At 36.1% G+C, this 26,035-nt stretch overlaps 1 protein-coding gene across 1 annotated transcript in view; it reads right to left on the reverse strand.

Moving 5' to 3' along the window:
- LAMA2 (laminin subunit alpha 2) overlaps positions 1-26,035 on the reverse strand; it is an 886,276-nt gene that overhangs the window by 380,328 nt on the left and 479,913 nt on the right. The window contains exon 5 of the mRNA XM_064360706.1: positions 1,335-1,514. Coding sequence (XP_064216776.1) covers positions 1,335-1,514 — 180 coding nt within the window. The remainder of the gene's footprint in view (positions 1-1,334; positions 1,515-26,035) is intronic.

The raw sequence follows: 26,035 nt of genomic DNA on the forward strand, positions 1-26,035 counted from the left end.
TACCATATGTTGAGATATAATAAAGGTGAAATTATTTCAGGTTTAGAAAATACAGGGCACTAAAACATCTGACATATGTTGCATGAGACTAACTAAAGCCTAAAAAGTTATCTTGTGATGATGGAGAGGTTGAGTGTGGGGAAATTAAGTAACAAGGAAAGAAAACATGTGAGGAGTATTTAGGATCTGTAACTATTTACCCTAATGATTCAGCAATTTGACAACTGATGACAGTGGTCTCACCCCAGTAGGATCATTCCAGAATTAAGTCCTTTGTCCTATAATATTAATTTCTCCCTATAGTCCTCTTTCCTAGCTATACCTCTAGTCATACAGTAGATACTGTATTCACATGAGTTTCCTTTATGGATTTACAGCTGAATTGACTTCCTTGGTATAAATGTCTTGGTTGTGTAGCAGCAGAAGTGGGAGGTGCCATAAACCAGTGAATGTGGTAGAAGGTAGACAGGAGGGAGCGTGGTTATCACTCACAGCAATCTGGGTTGATCATCTATCATATAATCCCCCAAATTCCTGTTTAAAACTGGAAGACAGCACTTCTGTTAGCTCTTGTGTTCAAAAGGCTTTTGAAAGATGCTTTAAACATTTTTCCCCTAATATTTTATTTGTAAAGGAAAATGCAACAGTATGTAGAATCAGTTTCTCCTATAGCAGTGCATTTTAAAAACTACGGCTTTTGATTCATTAATCAAGCATAAAACTAAATTATTTGATGGTTCACAAACCAGCAACACCAGCATCACCTGGAAACTTACTGAATTGCAGTGTCTTAGCCCTGCTCTCTACCTACTGAATCATAACTTATATTTCCACAAGATCACTGGCTAATTCCATGCACATTAAGGTTTAAGACATACTGCTCTCTGTATGCATGTATGTGTGTATACTGGGTCAGTTGTGGCAAAAAAAAGTTTCAAAGTCCCTGCACATCCAGTTGTAACTAGCCAAAGCCAATTATAATAGTAGTACAGATCACCTAAAGTGACAAAGACTAATTTTATCCTGAAAAATAAGATTATTAACTAGACATGGTGATTCTCATTTTACAAAAGAAGAAATTAAAGTTTGAGAAGGCTAAAATGTTTGATAAATGTTACACATGTAATAAGTGGCACAGCTTGGATCTGAACAAAGGAAAGTCTGCCAAATTTTAAATAATAGTAATTAATAAAAAAATTTAAAGTTCTAAAATAAAAAATTGATAATAACCAGTCCTACAGATCACTGAGAGATTTCTTTTAATAGTATTTAACAGACAAAAAAGGTAAGTGGGATGTCATTTGTAGGATCTAATATGGTTCATCATAACTTACTCTTCTTGTGACAATGGGGTCAATTTCTCTGGGGTCTTTGTGAGCAAACATCATCAAGTCAGCATTCAAGGTGCGGATCCTCTGAAATCTCAGGCGAATATAGCGAGCGGAGGTAAATTCCAGCAGTTCAGGAGAAGGATCATCAGCACTTGGTCTCCCATTGATTAAAGAGATATGAATCTACAAAATATGAAAAAATATTGACAATTAAGTTTACCAAAATTTAAATATCAATTTTGTTTCTTTTTCTTGGAAAAATAAAGGTAACTTCTCATTCTTCCAATTAGTTAGGCAGATTCAGGTACATGCCTATGAACTGGCATCTAGTGAAGTAATTTACATATGTTATAGTCTTCTTAATACATGTATATGCAATTTGTTTGTTTATATCATAGGCATTTCTCTATATACCTTAACTATCTGTATTTCTCTGTTCCAAGGCATTGCATCAATTTGACCTTCCTATGATTTCCATTAATTCTTGAATTAATCATTCTTTGTCTGAAAATTATTGTGCCTGAACTTATTTAAGAATCTGGGGCATGCTGGGAAATCAGAAAACTTGGGGGAAATGTTACAAAATATCAGATTAAAAAAGGAACCCCTTAAGAACCTAAAATAATTCTATACTTGAAAGCATCACATAGCCTTAAAATGTGGAGGACAAAAATTACAAGGAAAACTAGACAAATCTATACTTACAGTGAAATAGTTCACTAGGTTGTTTTAGGTTGTTGTTATTTGTGCTTTTTTAGTAACTGATAGGCCAAGAAGACAAAAATTCACCAAGAATGTAACATACTCTATGAAAATCACACTCTAAAAAAATATGTTAAACCTGAATGGAATGGTGAAATTTTTAGGACAATAATTTAGCACAGTTGACACCAGAAGAAATACAATTCAGTGAGACAATTTTCTATGTGAAAAATAATTGAGAAATTGCCAAGAAACTGCCCTCCAAAGGTGTACAAAGCTGGCAGGCTCTTGAAGGGACTTCTCAAGAGCAAATAATTCTAATGAAGAATAAAGTGTGTGATAAAATAAAAAGTAGTGTTAGCACAGACAAAGGAAGTATGTTTCTAATACCTAAAGAACTCTTGTAAATCTACAAAGAAAAGCACCAACAACATAACCAAATGCACAAATATATGAGGGCCCTATTCAAAGAAAAGAAAATTAAAATGGCTGTTAAACGTTTATAAGATACTGATCCTCCCTCATGATAGGAGAAATGTAAATTAAAAACACACTGATAAACTTGCCATTTTTTTCAAGTTGGCAAACCCCACAAATATTGATAATATCCTCTGATGGTAAGACTAAGAGAGTAGATACATGTCTCTTACATTTACAGGTGTAAGTGTAAAATGGTACAAATTCCTAAGAAAGTCAATTGAGCAATAACTATCAAAATTAGAAATGCACAGTAATTTTGACCTAGCAATTTCACTTCTGGGAATTATCCTACAGATACAAAATAATATAGATACTATATTACATGTGAACTGAATATGGCTAATGGACGGAATGTTTGCATATCCCTACTGAAATTTGTATGTTGAAACCCTGATCCCAATGTCATGATATTTGGGAGTAAGGCCTTTGGTAGGTAATTAGATCCTGAGGATGGAGCCCTCATGAATGCGATTAGCGACCTAACAAAAAGAGGCCAGAGAGCTAGCTAGCTCTCTTTCCACCATGTGAGGCTACAAGCAAGTCAGCAGTCTGCAGGCCAGAAGAGAGTCCTCACCAAAGCGCAACCATGCAGACACCCTGATCTCAGATTTTCAGCCTCCAGAGCTATGGGAAATTTCTCTTGTTTACAACCCACCTAGTCTATGGAACTTTCTTATGGTCCCCATACTGACAAAGACACTATTATTATTTCATCGTTTTTTATTATAATCTTTTTGGGTCATATCAAAGGACTGGAAATAACCTAATATCCATCAATATAGGACTGGCTAAATAAATTATATATCTGCATAATGAATTATGTGCAACCATAAAAAAGAATGAGGAATAAATAAATACACAGGAAGAAGTATGTACTTTTACTTTTTTTTTGTATCCTGTAAATGGATTATTACCTATGTAACAAATTGAATCAAACCAAAATTGTTAAAGAAAGTGAAATTGAGTGGCAGATTTTGAACTGAAAACACACACACACACACACACACTCACACACACACACAAACATGCACACAGTGCTAAAGGGACAGGGATGGAAAAAGTGGGAGTCCTGTGCTGGGTGGGAGATGCTCGGGTACAGGACAGTGTGTGCACTGGGGAGCTGTGACTCAAGGTCACCCACTGGAATTTTCATCCACTTTTGTAAGATGATACATCATATGTGTTAATTACATTTTTTGACAGGAGAGGCAATGATATGTATTTCCATTCCTAACATCCTGTATTTGCATAATCCCAGGGAGCCTTTTACAAACTGACTGCCAATAAACTACTTGAGTCATCAGAGAAATATAGCAAACTCTGAGATGCAAAACTAATTCTGGTGTCACAAGGAATAGACTCAGAATGCCTCATGATAAAAATGTGAAAATGTTCCAGCTAATTGCATCTACCTTGTATACTTAGTAAGGAATAGAATTCAAGGTCTTCTAAAATACTGAATCTGAAAATATTCCCCTCTAATGTAGGAATTCTAAAAGAGTAAAGCAGGTCTTGTATATTCCTCAAGATCCACATTTCTGGCATCTAACAGGTGAGCCAGAAATGTGTTTAAAATTAGATATCTTTATGGCCTAAGGAGGTGATAGTTAAATGTTAAAAGAATGGATAAATAGACGCAGGAAGCCACCAAAACTTGTTTCCCTTTGAGATTAACCTTGGCACCCAAAAAGTCACCAGTGCCATTGAATTCATGCTTACATTTCTATCAAATTCTCCCGTGACTGCCCCCAAAAATACCACTTGAAAGAAAGGAGGAAATCACTACATGTCTAGAATTATAGTTTCTGAACATTATTTGGGTTTATTTGGTGTGAATGCTGTGATGAATCACGTTTGTGCCGTATAAAGAATCAGTAAGTTTCTCACTTAAACATACAAAGAATTTTTTTGGGGGGAAGAAACGTGTACACATTCTCATTTAGGTTAATAAACCATATGATAGCTACACGCAGGATTCAGCAAAAGAACACTTCTCACAGCTTTGGTATTTTCATCAAGCTACTCTGCCAAGAGATCTTGTGAATATAGTTAGTCCCAAGCTGTTTCTGGAATAGAAAACAAGCCAGCTGTTTGGCGATGTTGTGTGCAGCTTCCTTCCACCGTTTTGTGTGTATTTTTTTCCCATTCTCTTTCAAAATAAATCATAATATTGGATAGAATATTTCCACTAGTACAATGCAGTGTAATTCCAAGTCTGCTGGATAGTTTAGCATACTTCCTGATTTCCTATGGGGTGACAACCAGTGGGTGGTATCTATCTTCAAGGAAGATGGAATGTATCTATCCCCAAGACCACCACTGTCTTGCTGTGAGGACCTGAAAATCTGTGGCAGCCTAGTGTCTTCCAAAGTGGTTTCTATTACAGACGTGTTGGTGGGTGTATGTTCATGCTGTCACAGGAATTCATTCCAACTGAAAATATCAGCTTATGGGTATCATCAACTGGTTTTTTAGATCTTAAAATCATACTTTTCTTTGAAATCAGTTTTGCAAGGCAAATAAAGGGGGCGAGAACCTCATCAGAAACATCTCGTTTTATAACCAATGACTAAATCAATATTATACTCTGTTCACCCAAATAATTCTGTTTTTACTAGTGTAAGCATACTACATAAATGATGTTTCCTTTACGGATTAGTAAGACTTCTGTGCCTCTGGCATTTTTATTTTGGAATACATTTTTTAAATGATCTATGGAGCAAATGATTAGATTTCTAGTATAGATGATTGCCCATTATTATGCTTTTCTATTTAAGTTGCTGTGTTTGTTTTAGAAAGCTGGAAGAGCTGTAATTCTAATACCTTCCCCAACACAAGTTTCTTGAGTGAATCGATGGATGCGAGAATGAAGGCTACTGAAAGATCATCAATAAGTATCAGAAACTTTGAAATAAGTAGCAGAAGTGCATAAAGTGGACAACTTGATGTGTGGTATGCTCTCTCTTAAAACATTTTTGTATTATCAATCTCTACAAGTGTGCCAATGAAACAGGTTAAACAAATTGAAAGTAAGCTGACCCCAGGAGACAGAACAGTAAATCCACATGTGTAGTTTAAGATTGAGGATGTATGGAGATGGCCAAAGAATTTTTATGTAAATGAGTGACTGAGACATCTGGGAACCTCTTAAATCCAGTCATGCTTAATATAGTATTATTTGGGGAGAAATAATAAGATTATAAAGAGAACTTTGAAAAATAAGCCTAATCTCTTTTATTTTGACTATGTGAAAAAAAAGGAATACCATCACCCCTCATCAGTTACAGTTTCAGGGAATTTGTGAAGATTGGTTCCAGGACCTCCTTCAAAATCTGAGGATGCTCAAGTCCTTGACATAAAACGGCATAGTATGTGTGTATAACCTACACACATCCTTCAAAATTATTTAAATCACCTCTACATTACTTCAAATACCTGATACAATGTAAAAGATATGTAAATAATTATTACACTCCATTATTTAGGGAATAGAGACAAGAAAAAAGTCCGCACATGTTCAGTACAGACGCAGGTTTTTTCCTAATATTTTTCGTCTGCAGTCAGTTGAAGCCATGGATGTGGAATCCACAGATTTGGAGGTCTGACTGTATACATTTGAAGAAGCTAGGTGAGCTGCAGAAAGCTCAAGGAAAGGGAACAATGCAAGAACTGGTCACTGGGTTTCTAGCACAGAGTAAAGGTTTGATGAGTCTGGTTCTGGATGGTAAAGAGGTACATTTTGGTTCATTTCTCCACAATACTCCTATTATTCCATTGTTCTTCCTCCATTCCACTGAAACTGCTCTTGGGGAAGTCACCAGTGTCCTTCACATTACTAACTGACATGTCCAATTCTCAGCCCTCACCATATTTAACCTATTAGCAGCGTTCGAGACAACTGATTACTACATTGACTTCCAGGACACACTGTTCTTGTTTTCCTTCTACTGCTTAAGCTACCCCTTCTCAATCCCCTTCACCGCTACCTTTAATCCTCCCTAACTTTCTCATAACAGAGTACCATAGTGCCACTTACTCATTTAGTAATCCCATTGAAGCTGTTTGTACCAAGTCTATTATCATCTTTAGAAATTGTCACTAGTTTTATTATATGTATCAATATAGTTATTGAAAAATAATCTTATGATACCTTATCAGAAAACTTTCACTGTAATTAAAAAATCTTATTCAAATCAATGGAATATTGTTATTTTTTGAATGTTATAAAATATGAAAACACCATGAATATGTGGAACAGTCATGCATGGGTAACTCAAATACACTGGATAAATGACAAGAGTTTCTTAAGATATAATTTATTATATAGGTTAGTAAAATCGTTAGACCTTTCAGACTAGAGATTTCCTTATCAAGAATCTTCCTGACCTTAATGAGCAAATACAAGATTATGAACTCAGTCTCTTTGCAGGCATTATTTCCAGTTATATCAGGCACAGTGTCTGAAGTATTCTGTCCATTTTCCTTTATTTCATATTTTGTTATTTTCTCCAAACAAGAGTTCTCAGTTTTAGAGTTATTTTTATTAATTCAAACACTGATCATTAGCATATTCAGAAAATCAGGTACTCTGAAAGATTAAAACTCATGCTTACCTCTAAGAGCTTTATCTCTGGCCCTCCTCTTTACATTTCAATATTTCCCATTCATATAGTCAGTCAATCACTCATTCACTCAAATATATTTATTAGATATCTATTAGATGGTCATTGAATCATTTTAATTTTTTTTTCTGTGTCATGGTCTATCTTATCTTTAGGCCCCTTCCTCAAACACCTTTTCTGTGTTCTCACTGCTTGCCATTTACACAGATGTACTTTATATATCTTTAAAATCTCAACTGTGTGCCAATTCCATCCTCTCACAAATACCTCCATGGACTGTCTAGGAGCTCCTTCTATAATTTATCCAAACTCCCGTTACTTCCCCCATTTTCATTGCCAGTTTACTTGCTTGTATCTACTACTAGATTTTAAGTTCAATGAGGGTATATATTTTTCTTATATATTGTGTAACCTCAGTGTTTAATATAATGATTTAAGTACATACTACATTATCAATAATTAATTGTTGAACAAATATATTGATAGCAGTTCCCAAATACTATAGATTAGAATAGAACTTCCAGTGAATTACCTCTTTCCTCAATCAAACATTTATAATTTGTGCATTGCATGTATCATTTAAAATTTGATTTTGTATATATTTTAACTATATTTTACCTATATTTTAAATTATATTTATTGACTGTCCATCATAAATTCTGTATAAATTTATTATAATCTAATAAATTATTTTAGAGCTACAATCATTTGAGTATTTATGAAAATATTATATGAGTATCTTCATACATTTAGGTAAATCAATGAAGGATTATTAAATATACTAGCAGAGCCATTTATATTTTTTAGTATATTAGCAGAGCCACTTATATTTTTATCATACAGAGAACAATAATTTTATAAATGTATTTGTCCCTTCAGGTGCCTTAATATTCCTACTACTCAGAACTGGAAAGATTTTCGTTTCATGCAGCATGTAGGGCACTGAATTAGTTTGGAAGATCTTTAATAATTATCCCACTGTCATTAGAAATTACAAGACCGAATAGAACAACTACTCTTACATGTTTGATGACTACCAAGTGGCTTAAAAGGCAATGCTCTAATAACAAAATGTCAAGAACTGTGCACAACTTTCTTTAACTTACCTCTTCCAAGAATACAGGGAAATGTCAACTTGAACTGTTAAAGAAATATGACAAGAACTACAAACCACTGCTCAACGAAATAAGAAAGGACACAAACAGATGGAGAAATATTCCATGCTCATGGTTAGGAAGAATCGATATTGTGAAAATGGCAATACTGCCTAAAGTAATTTAGAGATTCAATGCTATCCCCATTAAGCTACCAATGACCTTCTTCACTCAACTGAAAAAAAACACCTTAAACTTCATATGGAACCAAAAAAGAGCCCGCATAGCCAAGTCAATTCTAAGCAAAAAGAACAAAGCCAGAGGCATCACACTACCTGACTTCAAACTATACTACAAGGCTACAGTAATCAAAACAGCATAGTACTGGTACCAAAACAGAGATATAGACCAATGGAACAGAACAGAGTCCTTGGAGGCAATGCCACACATCTACAACCATCTGATCTTTGATAAATCTGACAAAAACAAGCAATGGGGAAAGGATTCCCTGTTTAATAAGTGGGGTTGGAAAAACTGGCTAGCAGTGTGCAGAAAGCAGAAACTGGACCCCTTCCTGACACCTTACACTAAAATTAACTCCAGATGGATTAAAGACTTAAACATAAGACCTAACACCATAAAAACCCTAGAATAAAACCTAGGCAAGATCATTTAGGACATAGGCACAGGCAAGGACTTCACAATTAAAACACCAAAAGCATTGGCAACAAAAGCCAAAATAGACAAAAGGGACCTAATCAAACTCCAGAGCTTCTGCACAGCAAAAGAAACAGTCATTAGAGTGAATTGGCAACCAATAAAATAGGAAAAAATTTTTGCAATCTACCCATCTGACAAATGGCTAATATCCAGAATCTACAAAGAACTAAAACAGATTTACAAGAAAAAACAAGCCCATTCAAAAGTGGGCGAAGGATATGAACAGACACTTTTCAAAAGAAGACATATATGAGGCCAACAAACATATGAAAAAATACTCATCATCACTGATTATCAGAGAAATGCAAATTAAAACCACATTGAGATACCATCTCACACCAGTTAGAATGGTGATCATTAAAAAATCTGGAGACAACAGATGCTGGAGAGGATATGGAGAAATAGGAACACTTTTACACTGTTGATGGGAGTGTAAATTAGTTCAACCATGGTGGAAGACAGTGTGGCGATTCCTCAAAGACCTAGAAATAGAAATTCCATTTGACCCAGCAATCCCATTACTGGATATATATCCAAACGAACATAAATTGTTCTATTATAAGGACACATGCACATGAATGTTCATTGCATCACTGTTTACCATAATAAAGACTTGGAACCAACACAAATGCCTATCAATGATAGACTGGACAGGGAAAATGTGACACATATACGCCATGTAATACTATGCAGCCATAAAAAATGATGAGTTCATGTCCTTTGTAGGGACATGGATGAATCTGGAAACCATCATTCTCAGCAAACTGACACAAGAACAGAAAATCAAACACCACATGTTCTCACTCACAGGCGGGTGTTGAACAATGAGAACACATGGACATAGGGAGGGAGGCATCACACACTGGGGTCTTTGCGGGGGGAGTGAGGGGAGGGACAGCAGGGGGTGGGGAGTTGGGGAGAGATAGCATGGGGAGAAATGTCAGATATAGGTGATGGGGAGGAAGGCAGCAAACCACATTGCCATGTATGTACCTATGCAACGATCTTGCACGTTCTTTACATATACCCCAAAACCTAAAATGCAATAAAATATATATTTAAAAGAAACAGAAATATGACTGTATCATTGACAACTCTACCCCTAAGCTTAGACTTAACAAGTCTTTCACTCTTACATAAGAATGTATTATGCTTTTGATACCTAACACTGCAAACACAGATCACTGATGGGTGACCTGTAACTCATAATTGAATGGAAGATCCTGGTATCATTCCCACTGGTCATAATGTATAAAAGGAACACTGACCACTAAGTGCCTGAACATTTTTAAAAGCAATAAATCATTACTGGTTGCTTCCAATGGTCCCTGAACTTAAATTGCTATTCTCTTTTTCTTTAGAATTATAGTTCTTGCACTTGTCATTCCTGGATGAAAGCTTTGGCTTCCACAAAATATTTAAACATATTCTTCAGTCAAAGCAATAGTCTAATAAATTGCAGCATAATAAGAAAATCAGTTTTCTTTAAAGAGTATTTTTCTTTTATGTTTTTATTTTTCTTCTCTCCTAGTGAAACTAGTTAAAAGGTTTGTGTAGTTTTTAATTTTTCTGCTGGTCAAAGAAGAACACTTCTCTCTCTCTCTCTCTCTCTCTCCCTCTCTCCCCACGCCCCGTTTTGTATCAGAATTGGCTGCAACATTTTCTTTTTGTGCCAATAGCAGATTTCATGTGGCAGTCCTAACTACTATAGAATTACTAACACCAGAAAAACTATGTTTTTAAAAACCATCAAACATAGAAGCAAAGCCTCAGCTGCTTTAGGAGTTCCAATTTCCTTAAGGTCTCAAAATTGGTATGGTTCTTTTTCTTAGAAAGCCTCTGGTGGTCTTCCTGCTTTGTACAACTCAAAGCAACCAACAAAACATTTATTTCTAAGCCCCTTATTCAAGATGAGCTTAGGTTAGTTTCATCTGGAACATGCCCAGGTGGGTGACCTGTAATCCATCATAATTGAATGGAAGATCCTGGTGTCATTCCCAGTGGGCACGATGTATAAAAGGAACACTGATTACTAAGTGCCTGAAATTAAAAAAAAAAAAATTACAAATGCAAATTTCCACTTCCGTCTCCCTTTTTTTTTTCTCTGAAAGGACTTTGAAATACAGGAGTTCATTTTACATATATTTGTAAATGCTTTCAAATAATTTTTAAAACATACTTGAAGTTGAAATATTGTATTTATCTTTGTGTTTTTCTTTCCTCAGTTAAAGTATATAATATTTACATAGATAAAAGAAGAGTTGTCAAAATAGCGCTTCTCAATTTCTTTTGGGAGCTTCTCTTTTACATTTTATCAAATGCAGATGCAGACACCATTGTTAAATCTGTGCTGTTAAGCTAAGACTATATAGGAATACACAGCTAGGAAAGAATCTAAGAGGAGTAGCTTCAGAGCAAGTCATGAGGGAAAAACCTCAGAATAAAGTTCTCTCACTCTCCTCAAACATTTGCATTGCTCCAAATTTTGTTTTGGGTGTGCCCCAGCCAGAGATATCATAAGAGAATAGAATCATCAGTCATGTATTCCAACCTCATTGCTATTTCAGAAATTTCTTTACAATACACAAAATCTTGCACACAAAAACAATAGTGGTTTTTCTTGCATACTTACTGGATATGAGACACTCTTGCATGTGACCCGTATGTACTAACTTATATAAGATTTAATCATTTAATGCTTACAATAGCCTCATGAGGCAGGTGTCCTAATTATCTTTTTTAAGAAGAGAAGACAGACATTCAAAATTTTTATAAGTATGGCTAAGTTCATCTAGCTATGATGTGTCCAATTCCAGTCTGAATTCACCGAACGTGGTCATCACTACCCACAGAAGAAGGGTTTAGTAAGCATTTGTCGAATAAAAAAGAACTGGTTATATAGGCCCTTATTGAAGACTTGTAGTGACCGAAAGCTCACCACTAGTGAGACAGCCTATTCCATGCACCTTCCCTTCATTCTATCATCTAACTTGGGCTTCCATTCCAATCTTGTGTGTGACAGACCTAGTATTTTGAGTCCATCTCCTCTTTATTGTCCTGCTGTTGCTCTTCTGGAATAGTCTTTACTGTTTGATTTTCTGCAGATCACAGCTTTTCTTCATCATTTTGTGTTGGATGAATTTTGTTCTATCCATTCTAGACTTCCTGGGGTAGACTCTTTACCATGCCCTGGGTCACCACTTAGGACCCATCACGGGATCAGATTGGTGCCCAGGTCCCTGGGAAGGGGCAGGAGTGCGGCAGATTAGACTACAAATGTCACTAAGCCAAAGGATAGTTCCAGACCCAATATTACCTCCTGCCATTGATCCATATCAGTAGAGACCCTCCTGCTAAATAGAAGCAAAGCTCTATGCTGACCACAATCAGAACTGAAACATGCCTAAGAGTTGAGGGCTAAAGCAGGGGTCCTCAACCGCTGGGCCATGAGCAAGTACCTGTCTATGGCCTGTTAGGAACCAGGCTGCACAGCAGGAGGTGCCTGAGCTCCGCCTCAGATCAGCAGTTGTGGCACTAGGTTCTCAAAGGAGCGTAAACCCTATTGTGAACTGCACCTGTGAGGGACCTAGGTCGCAGGCTCCTTATGAGAATCTAACTAATGCCTGAGGATCTGAGGTGGAACACTTTCATCTGGAAACCCATCCCCACCTGCCATCCCCCATGCCAATTCCGTGGAAAAGCTGTCTTCTACAAAACCAGTCGCTGGTACCAGAAAGGTTGGGGACCGCTCGGCTAAAGCATTTTTCTCCAGAAAAGAACCAAAAACTCCTTAAGTCTTACTAATATCTTAATAAATAAAAACGGTTATGACAGGTTTAGTACTTAAGTACTTCAGTAAGTAAAAGCCATTCCCTAATGTTCAAAAATAGGAATCATTTATGGTAAATTCTACAAAAAAGAAAGTGCTAAAACCTCCAATTATAGGCAGAAGAAGAAAATATGTTAATACCCAAATTAATATCTGTGAAATAACATGATCTCCCTTAATGTGGAGAGCTGTTAGAGAAGTTTCCGATAGAAAACATAGCAACGGAGAGTACAATGACCTACATTGGTAAGACAGAACAATCAGTACACTTGAAAGTCAGATAACAACAGCTCAAAGGAAAACTTAAGCAACATATTCCTGTTTTGTTTTCGGTCCCCATGTGGGAACACTTGTTTAAAATTAAAATCTTGGAGCAGGAGATCTAAATACAGTGCCAGATCCTGTGTCATTAGATTGGAACAAAACCTAGACACAAAGTTAAAAGAGAAATTCGGTCTCCTTCATTCTCATTCTCCGACTCAAAGGTTCTTCAGAGAAAAATTGAATGTATGTGTGTGTATTTTTACAAGTACATAAATGAAAAACCGTATAAATACATTAATTTGGATTTTTACCCATATGTATAGAAGCAGCATTTGGGGATAGCTACTAGCAATCTCAACTGATTTAATGTTCAGAAAGCTTAAAACTCAAGATGTCAGAGACTTTATGGAATCATGCTAATACGTACAGGAGTTTAAACAGAGACATAAGCTCTTCAAGACTGAGCATGTTCCGTTGGCTGGCTAATTTCTAGTGCTCCTAGCATTGTGTGTATGCAAACTGGAGTTCCTAGTGACTGTCACCATCCTCCCATGCTCCCACGCTTGCCTAACAACTCCCTACTCTCACCTCTCAATATATCAACATTCTCTGAATGTTCCCTTCTTTTGCCACCTTTCCCTCTCCTCTTAGTTTTGTTTTCATATTACTAAATTTCGGTGTCTCTTTCCACCACTTTACTTATTCTCCATTTTTCTTTACTCTTGCTCTGTTTAACTTTATTTCATCTGTAGAGTGAAATTGTATATTCACAGTTGGTCAAGTTTCTCTGCATTCAAGTGAAATCATGTGTTCAATTACTCTAAATATAGCCCCTAGCCTAGCTCTGTAAAAGGAAATTGCAGGCCTCTCTGATCTTTTCTCATTGCACAAGGAATTTAAAAAAATTAAATTATTTTGTGGAACAAAATTTTATAATTTCGTAACTGATGAGTCTTCATTTCAGTGGTTTATAAACCTGAGTCTCTGTGTAAGACTGTTTGTATATATCTGCTTTTCTAATATTGGCTATCCCCACGTGCCTGATACTTTGTGTGATTAAATGTATATGTGTCTTTGTGTGTGTTTTCAGAGAGTTAACCATAGTTTAAGATCACATTTGTTGGAGACAAACTGCTTGTGTCAAATTCTGGCTCTTCCACTTACTCTCTGTGTGAATTTAGACAATTTACTTAATCTCTCTGTACCTCAGTTTCTCTAACAAAGGTAAGTAAAAAAATCTATCTTATAGGGCTGTTTGGTGGATTAAAAGAAATGATTTAAAATGATTAGAATAATACCTAGCACACAGGAGAAACTACTGCTAGTTGTCATTACCCTTGAAAGAGTTTTAAAAAAATATAAATGACACTGGATCTCTCCATTAAGCAGCATGTGCTCCACCCTTTATAGCAGTTATCTATCACCAACGTGGACAGCCTGAGACAACACGGATAAGTAAGTTTCCACCCACAATGAAGACGTGCTTCCGGAAGTGCTAAGATGGCTGAACATCAACAGGAGAGTGTGCATCGAGGAAAGCAGGACATGTGCTTGGGTTTGTCTTCTTATCCATATCTAATTTTCATCCAAGAAATCAAGAGCAAGGTCAGAGTTCTTCTTAGCTCAAATCCCCTCCAGATCCGTGCTGAGGTGCTGAGGCTGGTGCTCTGGGGAAGACCTATATGCTCATCCCCTGACATGATGCCTTTAGCGGCGGAGATCAGAGTGGATGACCAAGGACCAACACAAAGGTTACAGGAAGAGGACACTGTAGAATTATTGACATCTAGGCAGTAGTTTGTGAGAGAGGAGAAATGAAAAACAAAAGAATGTGATGGAGAGGGTATCCTCTATACATCTGACTTCATACTTAAAATTTTGGTAGAGCCACCACATTTCCAGCTCAAAACTGTGACGTACACAGATGACTAGATATCATTTTAAAATATCAAGATTCTGAGAAAGTGTTTCATTGAGGAGGTTTATAGTTAATACTACATGGCTTACAGGACAACAATTATTTTGATACAATTCAACAGTATCCCAAAGTTTCAGTTCCTACAATTATTCTGTACCGAGTTGGATCTGAATCATTTATTTACAAGGTTTGTAGGATGTTGGCCCTGTGCACCTCGACATCTGTACGGCACCAACAGATCTCTAGTTCCTTCAAAGAAACAGTACACAAAGGGACCTCTCCTCCCACACAACGAGAAGATGAAGTTTTCTGTGGATTTACCAAGCACACAGTGTTCTTGTTCCTTTGCTGGATTCAGACTAAAAACTGACCACAGGGAGCTGCAGGGCCATGCCCTCAAAGAAGCTCAGATACAGCTTGTGTTGCTGGCTAGCTGGCAGGGAGTTAGGGACAAGCTGAAATTCAGGACCTTATTTTCTGCCAGAGTTCATGCAGCATAGCTAATATTAAGAAACATTACAACTTAAGAAAAATGAGTAAACAGCTGATTACTGGTCATTGATCATTATTGTAAGTTATTTGTCTAAAGTGGATCTTGTTTCACAACATTCCTTTTCTCTTTCCTCTTGACAAACACAGCATGAATGAAAGGTAGAGGGAATAAAACATGTAATCAATCATCCAGGGGCCAGGGCTGAATTGCTTTCTGTTATACATTTTCTGCCAAGTTCACAGAATCAGAGTTGTTTTCAATTATTTGTAATATGCTTTCCCAGAAGAATTTATAATAGGTTGTTTAGGCACTGTTCCCTTTTCTGTTAATGACAAAAATACAACTGTTCCTTCTTAGCAAAAAGAAAGGGAGTGTAATTAGGAAAATTGTAATGAATGTTGCCGTTGGGCTTAAGAGTTGTTTTGTTTGTTTGTTTGTTTTCATTTCTAGACTGGCTCACAATGAGAGATGGCAACAAGACTGTTTCATCTATTCTTCCCTTTCAATGCCATCTATGAAATAAATATATCAATGCCATCTATGAAATAAACTTAGTTAAAAAAAAACTCTCGTTTACATGTATCTTATTTCCAAAACAAGAAGCTGACATTAATCTCTTTATAGAGATAGTTTATAAAATGACACCTGTAAAAATTAAAAATAAGCATTATTTTTATGTTTATTTGATGTCATGATTATGTAATGTTGTGCTCTTGTAGTTCTAACAACAGTAAACTTGGTTCCTTAAAAAAAAGGAATACACGTCTGGGCGTGGTGGCTCATGCCTATAATCCCAGCACTTCGGGAGACCGAGGTGGGTGGATCATGAGGTCAGGAGTTCAAGACCAGCCTGAAACCCAGTTTCTACTAAAAATACAAAAATTAGCTGGGTGTGGTGGTGGGCACCTGTAATCCCAGCTACTCAGGGGGCTGAAGCAGAGAATTTCTTGAACCCAGGAGGTGGAGGCTGGAGTGAGCCAAGATCGAGCCACTGCTCTCCAGCCTGGGTGACAGAGCGAGACTCCATCTCAAAAAAAAAAAAAAGAAGGAATTCACTGTAAGTCCAGTGAATATTTATTGCCCAGAATGCAATTCTTCCAAGATCTCTATTTCTAAAAATTCCTTTACTTTCCCATCTCAGTTTTCCTTGTAGCTTTCCTCACATCTTCCATATCTCACCACTATCAGCATCACTGCCATCTTCAGTATCTCCCAGTTTGATAAGGTGCAAATAAAGACACAGCCTCATTAAGAAGTGATGCCATTCTGTATCAGATGCCTAAGTGTGGCAGTCTTTCAAGAAAAAGAAGCGTGAATCTCTGAAATCCTGTTTACAGGCAGCCTACTGAGCTCTACTGCTTATGTGGAGAGATGATGTACAGAATTCTCTTGTCTCAATTATCTCACTCCATGGCCTAGAGCCATGGTCACACTCCCTGGCCCACTTTTATTCACAGTGAACCATAATGTACCCCTAGGGAGCTAGCTTCGACAGATCTCAGTCCTATGACTGTTGTTAGTATGTGCTGGGGTTTGTTTGTAGGTTTTTCTAAAAATCTGCTTAATATTCAGTCCCTTCTTTGACTTTATTCCTGATAATCCATCCTCTTTTCTGTTTCTAATCCTTTCTTCTCTATTATAATTAAGCTCTTTCACATGAATATCATGGATCTTTCACATGACTTTTCTATCCTCCAATAATGTGCTGTAGCTGAAATAATGATAATGCTTCCTCCTAACAGCTATATCTGTACTTCTGCCCCTTTAAAATTCTTTTATTGAGTCTCTAAAATATGTTATTTTTAAAGATAAAATGTGCCTTATTCTCAATTTGTAGGACATGCACAACTCTGTTTTTACTTGAGTCTCTTCCCTTCACTTATATATTTTTACTTCCTAACAGTGGTCTATTTGAGAAATGATGTAATGGCCCTGAAAAAGAGAGAGGGAACCATTCTTTTATGACATAAACATCATTAACAATGCATAAAATCTGTATCAAAGAAAATGTGCACTACCAACAATCCTGTTTTCCTTCAAGTAAAAATAGAAATTTGTGTGTAGGTTAACACATTAGTTAACAATTTAAAAATAAGCATTCCAGAGTTTAGAATTCAAATGAATGCTGCTCTTTCAAAATAATTATTTTGGGGTGCTCTGTTTATAACAACATTGATGTTTCTCCAATCATTTTAATACTCCTATGTTTTTCCTTATTCCTGAAATTTTTCTTTAAATAGAATGAGGAAGACTAGTTTAAAAATAAATATGATTGGGGAAAAGGAAACTAGATCACAAAAATTAAAGGTCACGATAGAAATAGAAAATTCAAGCTGAACATTGAGGAAGATACAGATAGCAGAACCTAGACTCATATTTGCTCCACCACCCAGAATCCCTGGGCTTCTTTCAGCTTCAGTATTCCTTAAGAATCAACCCAGGAAGCTCATGGGATGAAACTTAGCAACCAAAGATAGTTTACTTAAGAAATCTTTTCACTTAGAAAATCAAATCTTTGTATTTCATTTAAGACTAATAATCATTCACCATGAAAGGAGTTTACTATATCAATGCCATTTATAGAATAAAGGATTTTACTGTAACAATACCATCTATGAAATAAACTTAGAATTTAAAAAATCCCATTTACAGTAGCTATAAGAAAGATTAAATGCTTACAAATAAATTTAACCAAGGAGTTGAAAAGACCTGCATACACTGAAAACTATAAAATGTTGATGAAAGAAAGTGAAGAAGACATAGATAAATGGAAAGTTACCCCATGTTCATGGATTGGAAGATTTAATATTGTTCAAATGTCCATACAACCCAAAGCAATCTACAAATTCAGTGCAATCCCTATCAAGATTTTGACGTCATTTTTCAAAGATATAGAAAAAAACAGTTTTAAAATAAAAAAACCCAGAACACTCAAAACCATCATGAGGAAACAAAACAAAAATAAAGACATCATACTACCTGGTTTCAAACAATACTACAAAGCTATTGTAGAATTAATTAAAACAGCATGGTACTGGCAAAAAAAATATATGGATCAATGAAGCATAATAGAGAGCCCAGAAATTAACTTATGCATGTACAGTCAGTTGATATTTGACAAAGATGCTAAGAATACACAATAAGAAAAGGATAGTCTCTTCAATGAATGGTGTTGAGGAAACTGGATATCTACATGCAGAAGAATAAAATTGTCCCCTTATTACACATCATACACAAAAATCAATTCAAATGAATTAAAGCGTTAAGTACAAGACCAGCGACTCCAAATTGCTAGAAGAATATATAGGGGGAGAAACTATACGACATCGGGCTGGGTAATAATTTTTTGAATTTGACTCCCAAAATATAGGCCACAAAAGTAAAAATAAAGCAACTGAGTTATATCAGACTAAAAAGCTTCTGCACAGCAAAGGAAGCAACAGTGTGAAGAGACAAACTACGAATGTGGAGAAAATATTGGTAAGCCATACATTCAATAAAGAGTTAATATCCACAAATATATAAAGAGCTCCATCAACTTAAGAGGAAGAAAACAAAAATTAAAATAAAATACAAATGAGCAAGGAATCTGAATAGATATTGCTCAAAAGAAGACTAACAAATGTCCAAAAGATATATGAAAAAATGTTCAACATCACTAATCACTAGAGAAATGCAAATTAAAATTACAATGAGATATCACCTCATACCTGTTAGAATAGGTATTATCAAAAAGAATATAACAAATATAGGTGAGGATATGGAAAAAACAGAATCCTGTACACTGTTGGTGGGAATGTAAATTAGTACAGCCATTATGGAAAACTACATGCAGGTTTCTAAAAGAACTAAAAGTAGAATTACCATGTGATCTAGCAATCTCACTTCCAAGTATTCACCCAAAAGACGTGAAATCAATTTGCCAGAAAGATATCTGTACTCCCATGTTCACTGTAGCACTTCACAATAACCACTTTTTTTCCTTCATTTTTTTTTTTTTTTTTTTTTTGAGACAGAGTCTTGCTCTGTTGCCTAGGCTGGAGTGCAATGGCGCAATCTCCATTCACTGCAACCTCCTCCTCCTGGGTTCAAGCAATTCTCCTGCCTCAGCTTCCTGAGTATCTGGGATTACAGGTGTGCACCACCACGCCTGGCTAATTTTTTGTACTTTTAGTAGAGACGGGGTTTCACCATGTTGGCCAGGCTGGTCTCAAACTCTTGACCTTGTGATCTGCCTGCCTCAGCCTCCCAAAGTGCTGGGATTATAGTCGTGAGCCAGAGCGCCCGGTCAATAGCCATGTTTTGAAATCAACCTGTCCATCAATAGACGAATGGATAAAGAAAATGTCATACACATATACAGTGAAAGACTATTTAGCTTTAAAAAAAAGTTTTGTCATTTGTGACAACATGGATGTACTTGAAGAACATTTTGCTATATGAAATAACCCTGACTCAGAAAAAGAAATATTGTATGTTCTTCCTTACACATGGAATATAAAACAATCTAATTTTTAGAAGGAGTGAGTAGAATAGTTGTTACAGAGGCTGAGGGCTGTGGGAATGGGGAGATGATGTCAAAGGTACAAAATCTCAGTTAAAAGAAATACGGTATTTATGTTTTATTTCTTTTACTTCTAGTGCATAGCATGGTGAGTAAAGTTAATAATGGTGTATTGCAGATTTCAAAATTGCTAAAAGTAAATTTCAAATGTTCCCATCATAAAAATTATTAGTATTTGAGGAAATGGGTATGCTACTAGCTTAACTGAATTATTCCACATTGCATTCATATATCATAACATCACTTTGTATCCAATAAATTTATATAATTATAAATTGTTGATTCACAATAAAAAATAAAAAGCCATCAAAAAACACCTGACAAAATATGTGATATACCTATACCCATATTTAAACCTACTCTATAAATTATATTTAAATTTATAATTCTGCCTGCTGCTTTCAGTCGTTAATATCAATAAGAAAGCTCAGGTTAAATCAAATTTCAACACAGTATCATTTTAGTGTAAAATCTCATATTTTGAATAAAACAAACCATACCCTATCTTCACACATCATTAAATGAACTATGTTGACAAATTTTGTTTCTTTATGAGAACCAGAAAAACAATTATACTTAGGTGGGCCATCTAAAACATCCTTCCAGCTTGTAGAATAGGTTGTGTTTGTTTTTCAATGAACATCTGTTTGACAAATTGAAATGCTAATTATGATTTATCATTTCCATGACATCAAATATCCAGATAGTAATAAACATTGATGACTAACTATATTTTTCAGTTTCACCCAGATGTTTGGCATCACATAAGACACCACCTTAGTTTTACATAAAAATAAAATGTTTATTGAGTCTCGCCTATCATAATGGGGAGTAAACTAATATGACTCAAACAGAATGGTTCAGGTTCATTTTTTTCCTCAACGTGTACAATTCTACCGACAAAACTTTTACAATATCATAAATAAAACTGTACTTTAAAATAAATGTCTTTCAAACTTTTACAAATACAAAGAAAGCCAGAATCAAAATCTAATTTTGAATATCAAGTGTTAAATGTGAATATCAGAAACTGAATATATACATTACAAATTTTTTAAAGAAAGTCTATAAATTCAGAGTTTATCCCTCAGATGTTATTTCAAGCACATATCATAGTGGCATATTTTTGAATACATGATATTGAAGATCTGATAGGGACCAGGCACGGTTGCTTACACCAGCATTTTGGAAGCCTGAGGTAGGCAGATCGCTTGAGCTCAGGAGTTTGAGACCAGCATAGGCAACATAGTGAAACACTACCAGCTCTACAAAAAATGCCACAATCAGCCAGGTGTTGTGGTGTGCACCTATAATCCCAGCTACTTGGGAGGTTGAAGTGGGAGTTCTGCTTGAGCCTGGGAGGCAGAGGTTGCAGTGAGCTACTGCACTTCAGCCTGGATAACAGCATCAGCCTCTGTCTCAAAAAAAAAAAAAAAAAAAAGAAGAAATTTGATATAATAATTTAGAATATGGATCCTCAGAGCTATAAAACAGCATACACTAGTTTGCTGGCTTTTGATGTACAGCCAACCTGGAAAAGCATGGTCAAATTTTTCTTTATGGACCTGGACTCCTTGCCCTGACCACTGTTTATTTAAAAATATTTCATTTTCTTAGGAACCAGATAGAATTAGCAATTTGTTCCTTGCTTATTGTATACATCACATCGAGTTCTAAGCACACATTTCCCAAAAGATTGTTTTCACATCCTACAACAAAGGGAATATGTAATGTTTGCAATGTTCTTATGGGAACTATCTCTGTCCAAAACTGTGTGTGTTTGCTCCTTGATTTTACTTCTCTACTTCATCTCTCTGACCTCTAAAGACTCATATTCCTTAAAGCTCAGTTCTAGGACTGTTACTTTTCTAGGTCTTCTTGTACTTCCTGGGTGATCTCATGCAGTCTCATGACTGTAAATTCTCTAATTCATATCTTTAAGTAGCATTCCTCATCTGAATTCCAGAACACTATACACTGTTTATTCAGCTTCACCAAAATGTCTAATAGACATTTCAGGTTAACTTACGCAATACTGAACTCCTGTTCTTCTCTGTCGAAACCTGCTATGCCCACAGTCTTCCCAGCTCATTTCAAAGCAATTCAATCCTTTCCTTTGCTCATGCCAAAACCCTGGACTCATCCTTCAGCCATCTCATTCTCACACCTCACAGGAAATTGATCAGCACATCCTCTTGGCAGAGCCAAACGGTCAGGAAATACTATTGGTTCCACTTTGAAAATATATCATCTATTCCACGACTTCTCACTACCTTCATGCTGCTACCCTGCTCTAAGCCACTATCATTTGTCCCCTAAGTTGCTGTGAAATCTCTTACCTGTTCTCTCCGATTTACCCCTCCCTCCTGTGTTCTGACATCAATCCAGCACAGCTAGAGCAAGCAGATTTGCGGGGAGTGGGACAGGAATGACACTTAACATGTACAAGATTTCTTTCTGAGGTGTTGAAATGATCTAAAATTGGATTATGGTGGTGGTTGCACAACTCTGTGAATATACTATTAATAAATACTACTGAGCTGTGTACTGTAAATTGGTGAATTATGTGGTATGCAAAATATATCTTAATAAGGCTGTTTTTTATGAAGAAGATTGTAAAGAGTCTGGAATTTTGTTCTACTTGCAAGACAACAATTTAGGCTGACACAGTTTCATGGCTGCTGGCAGAACATATGAGACTTCTAAAAGAGGGAAAAGGGACTTTATTACTCACAGCCCAGGAAGCAGCATAAGCTTTGGCGTATTTGGTGCCAGTTGCCTGAGCTCGACTTCCTGCAGAGAGAGAAAAAGTGGGCCAGCTGATGCCTCCACTCACAGTGGGTGGTGTTGCAGAAGAGGAACCCTCAGCTTAAGGAGTTCAAATCTTTTCTTATGGGTGGTAAATATGTTCCCTTCGTCTGGAGGGAGACTCCATCTCTCTCTTCCCAACCTATGAATAAATCTACACTTTGCTTCTCATGGAGACACTATCTCTACCTTCCAAGGCTGTTCACTTTACAAGCATCCCTGAGAAGATCTTCTGGAACAAAGATAGTCTGTGCATCTGGTTTCAAACTTTATAACCATGTGCCAAAGTTTCTACCTGAATTTAGGCCTAAGCTTTTAGATCTCAACTGTTAACCAAGATATGATTGCTATTTCAAGAAAACACCATGAGTTAGATGGCTTTAAATTATAATAATTTTAAAAATAGCTATTTCTATACTGCTTTAAAAAAAACACTGAGGTTGATTCATATACCAAAAGCTGTACATATTTGATGTGTACAACCTAATGAGTTTGGAGATAAGTATGTACCAGCGAAACCATTACCACCATCTCTGCCATAAACATATTGATAACCTCCAAAAGTTTTCTCTCGCTCTCTTTATTCATTATTATTATTTAGTGATATGAACATTTATAAAATTGACTTTGTTAGTAAAATTTAAAGCATACGATACAGTAATGTTAAGTCTAGGCTCTATGCAATACAGTAGATCTCTAGGACTTAACTCATCTTGTAGAAGTTAAACTTTTTACCCTTTCACTAATACTTTCCTGTTTCCCCCTCCAACCCAGACGCTGGTAACTACCATTCTACTCTCATGTTTCTGTGAGTTTTGGCTATTTTAGCTTCCCTATATATGTGATATCATGTAATATTTGTCCTTCCACTTCTGGCTTATTTCACTTAGCATAATGTCCTTCAGGTTGCCTGAATTGTCTGAAATGGCAGGATTTCCTTCTTTTTCTAAGGCTAAGTAATATCCCATTGTATGTATATACCACATTTTTCTTATTTATTCATTTGTCAAAAGATATTTAGGTTGTTTCCATGTCTTGACTGTTGTGAATAATGCTAAAATTAACATGGGAATACAGATATTTCTTTGAGATCCTGATTTCAATTGCTTTGAATATATATGCAGAAGTGAGAAGGCTGGATTATATGGTAGTTCCTTTTTTTGTTTGTTTGAGACAGAGTCTTATTCTGTCACTCAGGTTGGAGTGCAGTGGCACAATCTCAGCTCACTGCAACCCCTGCCTCCAGGGTTCTACCTTACAAGGCTGTTCACTTTACAAATATCCCTGAGAAGATTGCCTGGAACTATCTTTGAACAAACTATCTCTGTTCAAAGATAGTTCCAGGCAATCTTCTCAGGGATGCACCACTATGCACCACTAATTTTTGTGTATTTTTTAGTAGAGACGGGCTTTCACCATGTTGGCCAGCCTGGTCTCGAACTCCTGACCTCAAAATGTTCTGCCTGCCTCAGCCTCCTAAAGTGCTAAGATTACAGGTATGAGCCACCACGCCTGGTCTGGCAGTTTGATTTTTTATTTTTTGCGGAACGCTCCTACTTTTTCTTTCTTCCGTACTGGTTGTACGAATTTACATTCCCTCTATGTTGATTTTTTTTTTTTTTTTTTTTTTGAGACAGAGTCTTGCTCTGTCACCCAGGCTGGAGTGCAGTGCCATGATCTCGGCTCACTATAACCTCTGCCTCCCGGGTTCAAGCGATTCTCCCGCCTCAGCCTCCTGTATGCTGATTTTATAATTCAAGCTCATCTCATTTAATTATCAGTGTTAAGAAGGTATTAGCACATCCTTTTTGTTCCTCATCCTTTTTGTGGATGAGGAAACAGGCTCAGAGAGGTTAAAGAACTTGCTCAAGAACCAACTAGGAAGTGGCAGAGCCTGGATTCAAGCCCAGTAGTGTGGTGGAGCTATGCAGGAAGTTGGGACTTGGAAGGGTGGAGCTATGTGGGGGAGCTGGAGTATATCAACACAGTGGGAATTAGCTCAGTTGTGAACAACTGCCCTTCACTACCCTATTCAGCAAACCTGGATATTGATGAATCCCCACAAGAAGACAAGTTGTAAATGTTCATGTAATAACGCTTAGGAAAAAAAATCAGATGGTAAACTTCATATGTAATCTTGCTTCTCAGTGTTCTGTCTAGTGATAGAGGGTCTCCCATAGATTTCCAAAGCCATGAAGCAAAGAATAGCACATGAAAGCTTGCTGGGCCATAGTTCCCTGAATTTCATTTTAGACTCTAAGTATTGGTAAGATGGTTTCTGGAAATGAGCTCACGTACACGATGAAGCTCCCCAGAATGAAATCCAATTGCACAGGATAAACAAAAATGTCTATGCTGGTGGTATTCTATGAAGAAACATTTGGCACACAAGGAATAAGTTCTGATATAAGATTTTTTCAAAAACTACCTAATAAATATTGATTGCATAAATGTAGTTAGCAAAAAGTCTATTTCCTTCAATATTCTGGTCATAATTTATAAATCAATGGTATGATGGAAGATCTACAAAGAGTTAAGCTTAAAGTTTTCATAGACAATTAGCTACATATACAAGTAGTAAATCAGTTTAAGGAACTTGAAAGTTTTGCTTATAAGTTTTAATGAATGTCTAAAACGTAATAATTTTTTTCACACAATTTTAAGGGTGAGCTGTAATTTTGCAATAGGCATCATCATCATGAGTCATAATCACAAATTTTATTTTTTATGGCAGTGAAGCAATAAATAAGATACCTTTCCTTTATCTCACTGAAGCTATTACCTCAGGAAAGATTTGGGATTTTAGGTAACTCATAAATCTTTAATAGGTCAATGCCTCAGAAAATGGACTCGTTAATTATTATGGACTCGTTAATTATTATTATTAATTATGATTTCAAAATATATTGTTTATAATTTACTACTGCCTTGTAATGTCTTTGAGACACAGCTTTTTCCCTAGTTTTTTGAGGCTATCAATATAATTAATTTCTGAAAACCTATTTATAAGTATTAGAAAATCCAATATAGAGATTCACTAACAAGGTGACTTCATTTTTCTAAAGCATACAACTTCCAGATTTGAGGTATTTGTTAGCACCACCTTCCAGAACTTCCTGCTTGATATAAAGTGTCATGAGGCTATGCCACTTCTAATACGTAAAATTCAGGAAGATCTTTGGAATAGCAGACACACCATTGAAAATACAC

Source organism: Aotus nancymaae, unplaced genomic scaffold (assembly GCF_030222135.1).
Source record: "Aotus nancymaae isolate 86718 unplaced genomic scaffold, 86718_ANA_hifiasm-v0.15.2.pri h1tg000040l, whole genome shotgun sequence".
In the NCBI taxonomy this organism is placed as follows: Eukaryota; Metazoa; Chordata; class Mammalia; order Primates; family Aotidae; genus Aotus; species Aotus nancymaae.